General features: G+C 45.3%; 1 protein-coding gene across 3 annotated transcripts in view; it reads left to right on the plus strand.

Annotated features, from left to right (window-relative positions):
- Nucleotides 1–206: 206 nt before the first annotated feature.
- Nucleotides 207–15,612, plus strand: part of ARFGAP3 (ADP ribosylation factor GTPase activating protein 3) — a 325,192-nt gene continuing 309,786 nt past the window's right edge. For 2 of the 3 annotated variants that reach the window (XM_033953136.1, XM_033953137.1), the window contains exon 1: nt 210–453. In XM_033953136.1, the coding sequence (XP_033809027.1) occupies nt 385–453 (69 nt within the window). In that variant the 5' untranslated portion in view covers nt 210–384. Of the gene's footprint in view, nt 454–15,612 lie in introns of all 3 variants that reach the window. The other variant, XM_033953138.1, reaches the window with a different exon arrangement.

The raw sequence follows: 15,612 nt of genomic DNA on the forward strand, positions 1-15,612 counted from the left end.
GTCCTAATAATAATATTGTAATTTATAGCAATTTATAGCTAGAGACATAGGATCAAGAAACTTTTATTTTGCTTTTGTGATTATGATAAACATACTGAGGGCCTCAAAATAATACCTGGTGGGCCGCATGTGGCCCCCGGGCCGCGAATTTGAGACCACTGCTCTAGCTGCAGTCATCAAAGTTTACCAAGAACTGTTGTACCTACCACGCGCAGCCTCGTACTTGGTGCGCCGGCGCGCTCCGGATCGCAGGGGGCGGGCTGCTGACGTCACGGGAGGATTGAGGTGGCGTTGTTGCCGGAGCTTGGGTTGCGGGAGTTTGGGGAAGCACCTCCGGTATTGGCGTAGCAGCTGCCCAGGTTCCCTTTGAAGGAAGTGGCCAAGATGTGCGACCCCAGCAAACACGACATCTTAACCGTCTTCAAGCGCCTTCGCGCCCTACCCACCAATAAGGTAAGGCTGAGGCCAGGCGGCGTGAGAGCTGCAACAGCAGGAAGCTGAACTTTGTTAGTGACACGTCGCTCTTTCACTGGGAGAGCGGAGGGCCTCGCTCACTGGACACCGCCGGGTAAAAAAATAAAACGAAAACAAAACAGTCTGCCACCGTCGTATGCTTGGATATTTGCCATTAAGCGTTCTCTTTACCATGGCAAGGAGCGTATCAAATCTGCGGCTGAATATATATATATATATATATATATATATAGTGGGGGTAAAGGTGTATATATATATATATTTTTATTTTATTTTTGCTTATTCTGACCGCAGGCTGGGGTGGCGCCTGGTTTTACTCCGAAAAGTTTAAAAAAACCTTTTACCGGTCTTAATGAGTTTTGGGGCAGGGCAGGACTTTGCTGCTTTGGGGATGGCGCTTCACGGCCACTTCGAATGTTGTTTGCATGACGTCTCACCTGGTTTGGCAGATTAAGTACTTGACTGTTACTATAAAGAATGTTAACTTGTATTGTAGTTTTACATTTCTCCAGCCAGTACCGTTTTTGTCGGCTATTTCTTGGGCTTGAAAGCAGTACTGTTTTAATATCGAGTCAAGTTGCCTAGAGGCATGATGATGCAAACAGCTGATGGCCCTACACCAGCACAAGAAGCAACTTAAGGTTAATTAATACTGGAAAATATAAAATGAATTTATGTGAAAGCACCATAATTGTTTTATGTTTTATGTCATAAGAACATAAGAAAAGCCATACTGGGTCAGACCAATGGTTCATCTAGTCCAGGATCCTGCTTCCAATAGTGGCTAATCCAGGTTACAAGTAGCTGGCAGAAACCCTAATAGTAACAATCGTTACGTTACCCATTACATTAACTGGTTTGCTAAGCCTGTTGGATGCCAAACAGAGTGCAGATGTGGGAGATTGTCCATTTCTTCACATTCTGAGGCAGGCATTAGTGGCAAAACACTGACCACCGAGATGAACATCTGGTTGAGATGAGTATTTCACTTGTTTTTTCCTGTTTTGTTGAATAAGCATTTAAAAATACAGTAAAACCTTGGATTGCAAGTAATTTGGCATGCATGTATTTTGCAAGACAAGCAAAACCATTTTACTAAATTTTAACTTGATATACAAGCAATGTCTTCCAATACAAGTTCATACAGTATACACACATCACATCGGAACTGAGCAGATGGTTATAACTCTCTCTGACACTGCAAGAGTGTAGTGACTGTTCTAAATAAGCAAAGCCTTGCAATACATAGAAACATGAGGCAGATAAAGGCCAAATGGCCCATCTAGTCTGCCCATCCGCAGTAACCATTATCTTTTTCTCTCAGAGATCCCACATGCCTATCCCTTTTGAATTAAGACACAGTTTCTTTCTCTACCACCTCTTCTGGGAGACTGTTCAATGCATCTATCACCCTTTGTAAAAAAAAAAGTATTCCTTAGATTACTCTGGAGCCTGTCACCTTTCAAATTAAAGAGACTCGACTCATGCGTATTTACATTACATAGGTATTTAAATGTCTCTATCATATCCACCCTCTCCCGCCTTTCTTCCAAAGTATACCGATTGAGATCTTTAAGTCTGTCCCCATACGCCTTATGATGAAGACCACATACCATTTTAGTAGCCTTTCTCTGGTCCCGCTCTTCTGTCGTGCACATAAGCTCTTCACTCGATAATCTGTACTGTTCCCTCAGATTTTTGCAGCCCAAATGCATGACCTTGCATTTCTTAGCATTAAATTTTAGTTGCCAAATTTCAGACCATTCTTCAAGCTTCATGTTATTCACACCATCCGGCGTGTCTACTCTATTGCAGATTTTGATATCATCCGCAAAGAGGCAAATCTTACCCGACAACCCTTCATCAATATCGTTTATAAAAATTATAAAAAAAAAGAACAGGCCCAAGAACAGAACCTTGAGGCACACCACTGGTAACATCCCTTTCCTCAGAGCGATCTCCATTGATCACTACCTTCTGTCGCCTTCCACTCAACCAGTTCTTGACCCAGCCTGTCGCTTTGGGACCCATCCTGAGGGCACTCGGTTTATTTATTAGATGTCTGTGTGGAACACTGTCAAAGGCTTTGCTAAAATCTAAATACACAACATCTAGCACACATCCTCTATCCAATTCTCTGGTCACCCACTCAAAAAAATTGATCAGATTTGTCTGATAAGACTTACCTCTAGTGAATCCATGTTGCCTCCGGTCCTGTAATCCACAAGATTCCAGAAACTTGACCATTCTGTGTTTTAAAAATGTTTCCATTAATTTGTTTACCACAGAAGTCAGACTTACCGGCCTGTAATTCTTTACAAACTTTTGTTGGGTTAGGGGTCCTTTTAGTAAGACGTGCTTGCCACTAACGTGCCCATTATATTCTATGGATGCGTTAGTGGCTAGCGCGCCTTAGTAAAAGGATCCCTTAGCTAGAAACCCTAATAGTAGCAACATTCCATGCTGCCAATCCTGAGCATGCAGTTGCTTCCCCCTTGTCTGTCTCAATAGCAGACTATGGACTTTTCCTCCAGAATTGTGTCCAAACCTTTCTTAGATCCAACTACACTAAACACTGTTACCACATTCCAGAGATCAGCTATTCTTTGGGTGAAAAATATTTCCTTCTATTTGTTTTAAAAGTATTTCCTTTTTTAAAAAATTCTTTATTTAATAATTTTAATACAATAAACTCAATACAGAACACAATTAGTATTGAATATACTTCGTAAAGTTAATAACTAATAAAAATAATACATCTTATCAATGCTACAATTAGAACATTCCCATTCCCTATATCACCCTCCCACCCAAGAGACCTGGTTCCAAAACCATAATGGTTAGATAGTTCTTTCATAAAGCTTCTTTTTTTAATTCAATATAACTCTCCCTTATGTCATTAAATTTTGCCCATTGGTTAGTTAAAAGAGCCGAAAATCTATATTTTTCACACATTATTCCTAAACGGTCCCTCACATCTCTCAAAGTAGGTACAATTAACATACGCCATTGCTGAGCTAATGTCAGTCTAGCAGCTATGAATGCCAAGTCCAAAAGTTAAGATCGAGAAAATGTTAAACCTTACTCCCAAGTTTTAAAAGTATTTCCATGTAATTTAATTAGAATTTAAATACTTGTCATCTTAAAAAAATAAATGAACCAAACCTGAAAAAGGCCTTGGCCCCCCCTTCATTTTTCCTTTCAGAGGAAGGCCAGGAATTCCCACTTTTTTTCTGCTGCTTGTTGGGAAAGCTTAAGTTGCTTAGCTGAAATGACTGTTCTTCATTAAGCCTGCCCACCTAAGTTTGCTGTTTGTCACACTGTACAATCAAACATAAGGTTTCGTCGTCCTTTTTCGTATATATTGATTGGCAGAGTTAATATATATGCTGTTGTCTCGTATAATTCAAATTTTCATTTGTTTTTTTCATTCACTTTGATTGAAGTCAATTAGTTCTTTTTGATTTATGTATATTGCAATTTATTTTTGATCCATGTATATTGCAATTTATTTTTATTTTTAATTCTCGTCCATTTCCGCTTTTAAGGATAAGTGGTTCTTTCCCTTGCATCTGTCTGGCTCAGCGTTGCTAATGTTGCATTATAAAACCAAAAAAACTCTGTGGAGTGACGATGTTCCTAAATGGACTTTATTTGAAAGTATCAAAGTTCCAAAGGTACACTAAAATCAGCAACATAAAATAATTCCATCCACATAAAAGTAAATCATCCACATAAGAGCCTTAAAGGACCTAGTCCGCTAGGGATACAGGACACAACACGGTCTGCGTTTCGACAAAAAGTCTTCTTCAGGGGTCCCTGGGGGTCCTATAAAGGTGAGTACATGGGAAACAATTGTGTGGTGAGCCGGAAGTGAGACATTGCTTGCATTTGCAATGGAAAGGGACCGTGTTGGGTCCTGTATCCCTAGCGGACTAGGTCCTTTAAGGCTCTTATGTGGAACTTTGATACTTTCAAATAAAGTCCATTTAGGAACATCGTCACTCCACAGAGTTTTTTTGGTTTTCTCTGGATTTTCTTCTTTGTGGATATTTTGGGGTCAATTCCTTTTGTTTTTTAATGTTGCATATTCTCAACAGGTGGGTGACGTCACCGATGGAGGCCCGCAGCGGACAGCCTCGCAAGCAGACTTGCTTGAAGATCTTTGTAAGAGCTTACGAGTGCTGCACTACACATGTGCGAGTGCCTTCCCGCTCGAGTTAGGGCGTGCATCTCCTTTGAGGTACCTCAGTTCAGTGTTTTCCGTGGAGCCGAAAAGTCCTCTTCACTTCAGCTCTGCAGCTACTTCATTGCCTTCTTGCACCTGGCTTTGTTGTTTTTCTCAGTCGCTGTGCCTAGGCCTGGCTGCTGAACTTCGTTCTTTCGTCGGCCTTTCTTTTTTCAATGTCCCGGCCTCTTATCGGTTTCAAAAAGTGTAGCCAGTGCGGCAAGTTACTTTCACTCACTGACCCTCATCATTGGTGCATCGCTTGCCTGGGTCCCGAACATTGCCCCGACACTTGTTTGTGCTGTGCTAACCTTCAACCTCGAGCCCTTCGCAGACGCCGTGCTAAAATTCTTCAACTATTTGGCACGATGGAACAGTCTGCTGAAAGGGTCTCGACCTCAGCTTCGGGGTTGGCCTCGACATCCATGACTTCCTCGACCAAGGCCTCGACCTCGACACCTTCATTCTCGAAGGCCTCGCCTGCAGTTCCTGCGAAGTCTTCATCTGTGGGTAAGTCTCCTGTTTCTCCTTCAGGTACCCTTCCTAAGATGCCTCCAGAGTCTCAGGCATCCCAGGCTGTGCCTACGGTTCTGCCAGCCTCTTTGAGACCTCCAGCTAAGCGTGCCTCCAAACATAGGGAATACTCATCCTCGAGGTCACCCTCTTTGGAGCGCACTGCTGCACATTTGAGACCTGATCCCTTTGTCTCGGTGCCTATGTTCGAGGACATGTTGAAAGCCATTCTGACCACTCAGATTTCCTTGGTCATGGCTCAGCTCCTCCCAGCCTCGACCCTACTTCCTACGAGCCAGCCTGAGCTTCAGTCTGAGCCCCCTGTTGAAGCACCTCGAGGCAAGCCTCGGAAGTCTCATCGCTTGTCATCCAGTGACTCTTCGCCTCCTCCTGGGATACAGTCTCCTGAACCTCGATCGAGGCACTGCTCGAGGCATTTGAGGCATCTTGCTTCCAAGCACATTCGGGAGTCTTTTCTTAAGCGGAAGACCTCTCCTCCTCCGGATACTGAATCTTTTATGCCTCGTTTATCAAAGGCTGTCGAGACTTCTTCAAAATCTAAACATAAGTCTCGCAAAGCTCTTACACCGGCCACTTCTCCTCAAAGTCCATCGAGGTCGAAGACTCCTCCATCGAGACCGCCTCCGAGGGAACCTTCTCCCCTTGTCTTGACCCACTCTGTTCCTCAAACCCTGAGGACTTCACCATCGAGGCTTCTTATGCGCAAGCTCCTGTCTCTGACTCCTCCTCCTGTCACAGGTAGTGGAGCTTCTTCAGTCACTGTGCGGCTGGATTCTGAGCCGCCTCCTCAATATTCCAGAGAGGCTTCTCCTTCCTATTCGGTGGCTCCTAAGTCTCGCACTCCGTCTCCTGAGGGTTCTTCTACCTCGGGTCTGTACTTGGACCGCTGCTGTTCAATGTATTTATTAATGACCTGGAAACGGGGATGAAATGTGAAGTTATAAAATTTGCGGATGACACTAAACTCTGTAGAAGGGTTAGAACTATGGAAGAGTGTGAGGACCTACAAAGGGACCTAAACAAACTGGAGGAGTGGGCAAATAAATGGCAGATGAACTTCAATGTAGGGAAATGCAAGGTCATGCATATAGGGAGAAAGAACCCGATGTTCAGCTACCAAATGGGGGGATTAGTATTAGAGGGAAGTAACCTTGAAAGAGATTTGGGTGTACTGGTGGATACAACAATGAAGTCAACGGCACAATGCGCAGCAGCCGCGAAGAAGGCAAACAGAATGTTGGGTATTATTAAGAATGGTATTACGACCAGAACAAAAGAAGTCATCCTGCCGTTGTATCGGGCAATGGTGCGCTCGCACCTGGAGTACTGTGTTCAGTATTGGTCACGGTACCTTAAGAAGGATATGGCAATACTTGAGAGGGTCCAGAGGAGAGCGACACGAATGATTAAGGGCATGGAAAACCTTTCATACAATGAAAGATTGGAGAGGCTGGGGCTCTTCTCCCTGGAAAAGCGGAGACTCGGAGGAGACATGATAGAGACCTACAAGATCATGAAGGGCATAGAGAAAGTAGAGACGGATAGATTCTTCAAATTTTCAAAACATATAAGAACAAGAGGGCATTCGGAAAAATTGGAAGGGGATAGATTCAAAACAAATGCTAGGAAGTTTTTCTTTACTCAGCGTGTGGTGGACACCTGGAATGCGCTTCCAGAGGACGTAATAGGACAGAGTACGGTACTGGAGTTCAAGAAAGGATTGGACAATTTCCTGCTGAAGAAAGGGATAGAGGGGTATAGATAGGAGGCTACTGCGCAGGTCCTGGACCTGTTGGGCCGCCGCGTGAGCGGACTGCTGGGCACGATGGACCTCGGGTCTGACTCAGTGGAGGCATCGCTTATGTTCTTAAGTCTGCCTCATTTGCGAGATTTGTCTTTGACATGGGGAAAGCTCTTCAGCTGGATATCCAGTCTGACTCCAAATACACTCTCGAGTACTTAGCCGACATGGAGTTACCTCATCCACCCAAGGAGACCTTGAGGCTTCCTATGACTCCAGTGTTAAGCAAACTTTCTTCAGGAAGATGGAAACTCCTTATTCCATTACAGCCATTCCATCTAAGCTGGAATCCAGGTATCGCACCGTACCTTGTAAGGGACATGAGAAATCTCAATTGTCTCACCAGTCCTTGGTTGTGGAATCTTCATTAAAGAAAGCTCAACCATCTAAGCTCTACGCTGCAGTCCCTCCAGGCATTCTGAACCTCAGAGCCCTCAACCAATTTCTAGTCAAAGAGAAGTTTTGGATGCTTTCTTTACCAACTTTGTATTCCCTGATGAGTCAGGAGATTACCTATGCTCTCTGGATCTCAAAGAGGCTTACATTCATCCAGCCTCTTGCAAGTATTTAAGATTTCGGGTGGGGAATCTTCATCTACAATACAGAGTTCTTCCTTTCGGACTCACCTCATCCCCCAGAGTTTTCACGAAGTGTCTGGTGGTGGTGGCTGCAGCTCTCCGTACCCAGGGTCTTCAAGTTTTTCCATACCTGGACAACTGGCTCATCAAAGCCCCCTCTCAACAAGGGGTTATTGCAGCGACCCGACAGACTATTATGTTTCTCCAATGTCTGGGGTTCGAAATCAACTTTCCAAAATCCCACTTGAACCCTTCTCAATCTGTTCAGTTCATCGGGGCCATTCTGGACACGGTCCGGCTCAGAGTGTTCCTGCCTCAACCACGCCAAGATGCTCTCATTCGCCTTTGCCATCAAGTGTTTCATCTTGCATCAATTTCAGCGAGACAAAGGATGATTCTCCTCGGTCATGTGGCTTCTACAGTTCACGTGACTCCTTTTGCCAGACTTCACCTTCGCATATCTCAGTGGACCCTGGCATCTCAGTGGCAACAAGATACCGACCCACTTTCTCAACAAATTACAGTAACTCCTTTGTTGAGGCAGTCTCTTCACTGGTGGATGCTCTCTTCCAATCTTTCCAGGAGTTTGCTGTTCCACACTCTCCCTCATCAGAAGGTTCTCGCAACAGACTTGTCAACCTACGCATGGGGAGACCATCTAGATGGTCTCTGTACCCAAGGCCATTGGTCTCCCTCAGACCATCTTTGTCACATCAATCTGTTGGAACTCAGATCGATTTTCAATGCTCTCAAAGCCTTTCAACACCTTCTTCACGACAAGGTAGTCCTTGTCTGGATGGACAACCAAGTTGCTATGTACTATGTCAACAAACAGGGAGGTACGGGATCTCACTTCCTTTGTCAAGAAGCTCTGAAGCTGTGGGATTGGGCAATCCATAAAAATATCTTTCTCAGAGCTGTCTACATTCAAGGTCAGCACAACTGTCTGGCAGACAAATTGAGTCGTCTTCTGTAACCTCACGAATGGACACTCAATTCCTCGCCTCTACGTCAGGTGTTTGTGCAGTGGGGGACTCCTCAGATAGACCTCTTTGAGTCTCCCCTCAACAACAAGCTGCCTCAGTTCTGCTCCCAGATATACTCTCCCAAGCGTCTCGAGGCAGATGCTTTCCTCCTGGACTGGATGGGTCAGTTTCTCTATGTCTTCCCTCCATTCCCTCTGATTCTCAAGACTTTTGTCAAACTCAAGAAAGAACATGCCACCATGATTCTGATAGCTCATTCTGATTGTGGCCCAGACAACTGTGGTACTCCCTTCTACTTCAACTCAGCACCAGGGAGCCTCTGCTTCTACCAGTTTTCCCTCTCTGCTTACTCAGAGTAGAGGGTCCTTACTTCATCCTAATCTGCTCTCTCTACACTTAACAGCTTGGTTCCTTGCAACCTAACTGACTCTCTACAGTTCTCTCAATCTGTACAGGACATTTTGATAGCTTCCAGAAAGCTGTCCACTAGGCAGTGTTACGGTCAGAAATGGACTAGATTTTCTGCTTGGTGTTCTACTTGCCAATTGGAGCCAATGTCTTACCTCCTTGGCTTCCGTTTTGGATTATTTACTTCACTTATCACAATCTGGACTCCAGTCTACATCTATCTGAGTCCATCTCAGTGCGATTGCTGCTTTTCATCAGCCTCTTGATGGGAAACCTCTGTCTGCACACCCTGTGGTTTCCCGCTTCATGAAAGGACTTTTTAATGTTAATCCACCGCTCAAACCACCTCCAGTGGTCTGGGATCTCAATGTTGTCCTGGCTCAATTGATGAAGCCTCCATTTGAACCAATTGACAAGGCTCATCTCAAGTATCTTACTTGGAAAGTGGTGTTCCTGATTGCCCTCACGTCTGCTCGAAGAGTCAGTGAGTTGCAAGCCTCGGTTGCAGATCCACCTTTCACAGTTTTCCACCATGACAAAGTGGTTCTCCGTACTCATCCAAAATTCTTGCCTAAAGTTATCTCAGAATTTCACATTAATCAATCTATTGTTCTTCCATTATTTTTTCCAAAGCCTCGTTCTTCCATTATTTTTTCCAAAGCCTCATTCTCACCCTGGAGAAATGGCGCTCCATACTTTGGACTGTAAACATGCCTTGGCCTTCTACTTGCAACGCACTCAACTCGCAGAACAGCCCCGCAACTTTTCATCTCCTTCAATCCAAATAAGTTGGGGCATCCTGTCTCGAAGCAAACCATATCCAACTGGATGGCTGCTTGCATCTCTTTCTGCTATGCTCAGGCTGGTCTTCCTCTGCAGGGTCGAGTCACGGGCCACAGAGTTCGAGCAATGGCGGCGTCTGTAGCTTTTCTCAGATCAACTCCTATTGAGGAAATCTGCAAGGCTGCTGCCTGCCACTTGGTCCTCGGTTCATGCATTCACCTCTCATTACTGTCTGGATACTTTTTCCAGAAGGGATGGCCATTTTGGCCAGTTTGTTTTACAAAATCTCTTTTCTTAACTTGCCAACTCTCCCTCCAACCCATTATGCTTAGTTTGGAGGTCACCCATATGTTGAGAATATCTGCCTGCTTGTCCTGGGATAAAGCACAGTTACTTACCGTAACAGTTGTTATCCAGGGACAGCAGGCAGATATTCTCACAACCCACCCTCCTCCCCTGGTTGGCTTCTTAGCTAGCTATCTGAACTGAGGTACCTTACAGGAGACGCGCGCCCTAACTCGGGCGGGAAGGCACTTGCGCATGCATAGTGCAGCACTCGTAAGCTCTCACAAAGATCTTCAAGCAAGTCTGCTTGCGAGGCTGTCCGCTGCGGGTCTCCGTTGGTGACGTCACCCACCTGTTGAGAATATCTGCCTGTTGTCCCTGGATAACAACTGTTATGGTAAGTAGCTGTGCTTTTTTGGTCTTTGGTTTAATAGTCCATAACCATTTCGATATCTTTTCATATTTGATCACAACTATGTTTTTATATTGTGTTTTGTTCAAATAGGGTCCTTTTATTAAGGCGCACGCTAAATGCTAAGGCATTCATTATATTCTATGGGCGCCTTAGCATTTAGTGCTCTAAATCTGTTAGCGCGCCTTAATAAAAGGACTCCATAGTTTTTAGAGAGAATATGAGGAAAAACTGGCAGGAGAAGCAAGAAACTTCAAACCCTTCTTCAGGTATGTGAAAGGGAAACAACCAGCCAGAGAGGAAGTGGGACCACTGGACGACGGAGACAGGAAAGGAGCGATAAAGGAGGAAAAAGAGATAGCTGACAGGTTAAACAAATTCTTCTCGTCAGTCTTCACCAGAGAGGACACATCCAATATTCCGGAACCGAGGTGATTATAAACGGAGAACACGATGAAAGGCTGGTACAACTAGAGGTAAGCAAAGAGGATGTCCTCAGACAGATAGACAGACTAAAGAGCGACAAATCACCAGGCCCGGACGGCATCCACCCAAGGGTACTAAAAGAACTGAGAAACGAAATAGCAGAGACACTTCGCCAAATATGTAACCTCTCCCTAAAAACAGGGGAGATCCCAGAGGACTGGAAAATAGCAAATGTCACGCCCATCTTTAAGAAGGGATCAAGGGGTGACCCGGGAAACTACAGGCCTGTGAGCTTGACCTCGGTTCCAGGGAAAATGATGGAAGCAATGGTAAAGGACACAATCTGCGAACACATAGAAAACAATGGACAACTGAAGGTGAGCCAGCATGGCTTCTGCAAGGGAAGGTCATGCCTCATGAACTTGCTGTACTTCTTTGAGGGAATAAACAGCCAGATGGATAAGGGGGGAATCCATAGACATCATTTACCTTGACTTCCAAAAAGCCTTCGACAAGGTACCTCACGAACGGCTACTTAAAAAGCTGTGGAACCACGGGGTGCAAGGGGATATCTACCGATGGATCAAACACTGGTTGGCAGGCAGGAACAGAGGGTTGGAGTAAAAGGCCAATACTCAGACTGGCAATGGGTCACGAGCGGAGTTCCACAGGGGTCGGTGCTGGGACCTCTACTGTTCAATATATTTATTAACAATCTGGAGGCAGGGCAAAATGTGAGGTTATCAAATTTGCTGATGACACCAAACTCTGCAGCAGGGTTAGAAACACGGAAGACTGTGAAGACCTGCAAAGGGACCTAACGAGACTGGAAGACTGGGCAAAAAAAGTGGCAAATGAGTTTTAACGTAGAGAAATGCAAGGTCATGCATGTAGGGAAAAGAACCCGATGTTCAGCTACAAAATGGGGGGAACACTGCTAGGGGTGAGGTAACCTTGAAAGGGACCTGGGGGGTGATGGTCGACACATCACTGAAACCATCGGCGCAATGTACGACAGCCTCAAAGAAAGCAACAGAATGCTGGGCATCATCAAAAAAGGGTATTACAACCAGGACGAAGGAAGTCATCATGCCGCTGTATCGCGCAATGGTGCGCCCGCACCTGGAGTACTGTGTTCAATACTGGTCGCCGTACCTCAAGAAGGACTTGGCGATACTCGAGGGAGTGCAGAGGAGGGCGACTAAACTGATAAAAGGTATGGAAAATTTTTCATACGCTGACAGGTTAAAAATGCTGGGGCTGTTCTCCCTGGAGAAGAGGAGACTTAGAGGGGACATGATAGAAACTTTCAAAATCCTTAAGGGCATAGAGAAAGTGAATAAGGACAGATTCTTCAAACTGTGGGGAGCCACAAGCACTAGGGGTCACTCGGAGAAATTGAAAGCGGACAGGTTTAGAACAAATGCTAGGAAGTTCTTTTTTACCCAGAGGGTGGTGGACACATGGAACGCGCTTCCGGAGAATGTGATTGGCCAGAACTCTGTACAGGGGTTCAAGGAGGGTTTGGATAGGTTCCTGGAGGAAAAGGGGATAGAGGGGTACAGATATAACTTGAGGTAGGTTATAGAAGTGGTCAGAAACCACTTCACAGGTCGCAGATCTGATGGGCCGCCGCGGGAGCGGACCGCTGGGCGAGATGGACCTCGGTCTGACCCAGTGGAGGCAACTTCTTATGCTCTTATCTATGAAGATACTGTATGTGGTCCCTTCTCTTTTGTTTCAAATAGTGTCATTCTTAATTTATTTATTATTTTTCTCAGTTTGTTTATATACTTCTGGCTCATGACCACCATAACATTTCTCAACTTGCAATATATATTTTGCCCATACATTTTAAGGTTCCACTAGGATTTTTATTCATCAGTCTTATATCACAAAGGGTTTTGCACAGGATAATATCCTCAGACCATTTCCAATAGTAAAGTTGCTGCAAACAACTACTCATCTGCATGTTCCTTTGCTTTAAAATTGAAGTAGTAGTAGTAGTATTTTTTTTGCAAAAAACTTTTTTAAAAAATTGAATATACCAAAATACACTGGCTATCAAAATGCTGCGAACAGAACACAACAGAATATATAGTAAGCAAATTTATCAAACCCATCACATAAAGCAGTTGTGATCTACATCAATAATATCCCTGATTTCTTCCACCCCATCCCAATCAACCCCCAAAGGCAAAGAAAGGCTCTTGGGTCCCCAAATGCAAATAAACAATGTTAACAACACAAGAGACTCATGTGGTCAACCCTCCCCCAAAGTCATCTCAACTTAGACCTTTGTTTTCCAAGCTAAGTAGTTATCCCCAGATCTTATGGTAAGTTCGGCAACGTATGGCGTCTAATGGCCGTTGACTTAGACATAAAATGCAGTAGTTTAACCTTTAGTGAACTCTGCATATTTGGCATCAGACTACCTTTCTGGTTAGCGGCTAATTCAGACGAGCTTCTGAGAATTAATGCAAAGCAGCTTCTTTTGCTTCTTGCTTTCTTTGGTTTAACCACATTTGTTCATTTTTTTCACAATATACTTATGTGATGTAACTTCATTTTGTGAGCACTGATATATCTCACATGAACATCCCAGGACAGTATATCTTGTATCCTAGCTATAATTTCATTTTGTTTTAATCTTTTATTTCATTACACCCTTTTTAATTTTATCATATTTTTTACCATGTATGTTTCAGAACTCCTGATACAAGCTCATGTGCCGAAACATGGCCTGTGGCGAGTCCTATGCTTGTTTGGATGATATTTTTTGTGTAGACTATACTGGTTGCTATTAAAGTGTGCTTTGTTTGTCCCCTCTGCTTTCTCTTTTGGACTCTTAGATTTTGTGCAGAGTTGACTTTTCTCTCTAGCCTGTTCTTGTACAGTCCCACTTTATTCCGAGACCAGTGGGTTATTTCCATTTACCCACCAGGACTTTGTAGGAAGCCCCAAACATCATAGACTTAACCCCTCCCCCTCTTATCTCATCACTGTCCCTGTAAACATTGCAAAGCAATCATTTTTCCTTCCTACATACCACGCTGTAGGAGCTTGTCCTTTTCTGCTCGTGTTTATATTTAGTGTAATTTCACTTTTTGTGTTTGCAGTTTTTGCCCTTGTGCTGCAGAGGTTTCCTACAGAGACAGCTCTGACTGTGGGAGGTTGCAGACCTCTGGAAAAGTCTGCTTCTAGGGGGTTCCCTGTTTGTAAGCCCTCTGGAAAGCCTGCACATCATCAGGCTCACCCCAGATTTGTCTGCTAGTGAGTAGAGTGCAGGCTGTGTGGTTCCGTGAAAGCATGCCTAATGATCGGAGCCTGCTTTCCTCCACCAGGCATCTGTGTGGCGTGTCGGAGGATGGCGGAGGCTACCTGACTGTGGATGGTCTAGCTGGTGGGGCAGTCAGAAGATTCGGTCCAGCTTTCCAACTCTTTGAGGGCAGAGATTAGAGAATGACACGGTGGCGTTACCCGTGGCTAGCCGCGGGTAACACGCCGAAACGGGGAAAGAAAAAATAGCAGTCGCTGCGGGACAGAGGACAAGGCCATTCACCGCCCCGTGAGCGGTGAATGGTCTTGTCTCCGCAGTGAGGCATCAAGGTTCGCGCGGTCCCCGCAGCCCCTGCCTGCCCGATCGATCGTAGCGTTTAGCCAGCTCCCTCCCTTCACCTCACCTTAGTTTTGCAGGCTTTCTTTTTCGGTGACCCACACGCTTTCAAAGAGCCGCGCATGCGCGGCTGCTCAGTGTTCAATCTTCTGCTCTGACACAACCGGAAACAGGAAGTTGCAGCAGAGCAGAAGATTGAACACTGAGCAGCCGCGCGTGAGGTTGCCAAAAAAAGAAAGCCTGCAAACTAAGGTGAGGTGAAGGGAGGGAGCTGGCTAAACGCTACGATCGGGCAGGCGGGTGGGTGGGGTGGGGGCTGCGGAGACCATGTTACCGGCTAACACTGGAAGAAGGGAGTGAAAGGGAAAAGGATTCTGGGCCAAGGGGATGAAGAGGGAAAGAAAAACCCACAGCAGGAAAGAAAGGGGAGGACAGGCAGGTGAGCCAGATGCTGGAAGCAGGGGGGAGGGAGAAAGAGAGGGAAAGAAGCTTGATGGGGTTGAAAAGAAGAGACACTGGTATGGAAGAGGAAGTAGGGGAAATCTGGACACAGGAAGGTAACAGAAAGAGGGGAAATTATGTACATGGATATAGGGACAGAGACATAAAGGGGACATGCCATGGGGATGGTATTTGGACCAGGGGGGGGGGGCAATGGCAGATACATAGGGGAGATATTAGAAATGGGGAAAATAGGAGCACAGAAGCGAGATGGTTTGTGGGGATGGGACAGGGACCGAGCTCGCAGGCTCCAGTGGCTTGCACAGATTACATTGTAACGTGCCACGAAAATAAGAGGGAGGAAGGTAGATAGATAGGCCACACGAGAGGAGCTGAAGGGTAGTAGAAAAGAACAGATGGTAAAGGAGGGAGGGAAGGGTGGTGGTGGAAAGGAGTAGAACAGACATTGAAGGAGGGTGGAGAGGAACAGACCCTGAAGGGAAATGTGGAAGACAGAGTGGGGAGAAGATGCTGGAAAGGAAGAAGACAGATGCCAGACTATGGGGGAGCGGAGGGGAGAAGATGGGTGCTAGACCAATTGGGGGGGGGGGTGAAGGGAGAGGCACAGTAACAGCAAATG

The sequence above is a fragment of the Geotrypetes seraphini genome, chromosome 7 (genome assembly GCF_902459505.1).
Source record: "Geotrypetes seraphini chromosome 7, aGeoSer1.1, whole genome shotgun sequence".
Taxonomy (NCBI): Eukaryota; Metazoa; Chordata; class Amphibia; order Gymnophiona; family Dermophiidae; genus Geotrypetes; species Geotrypetes seraphini.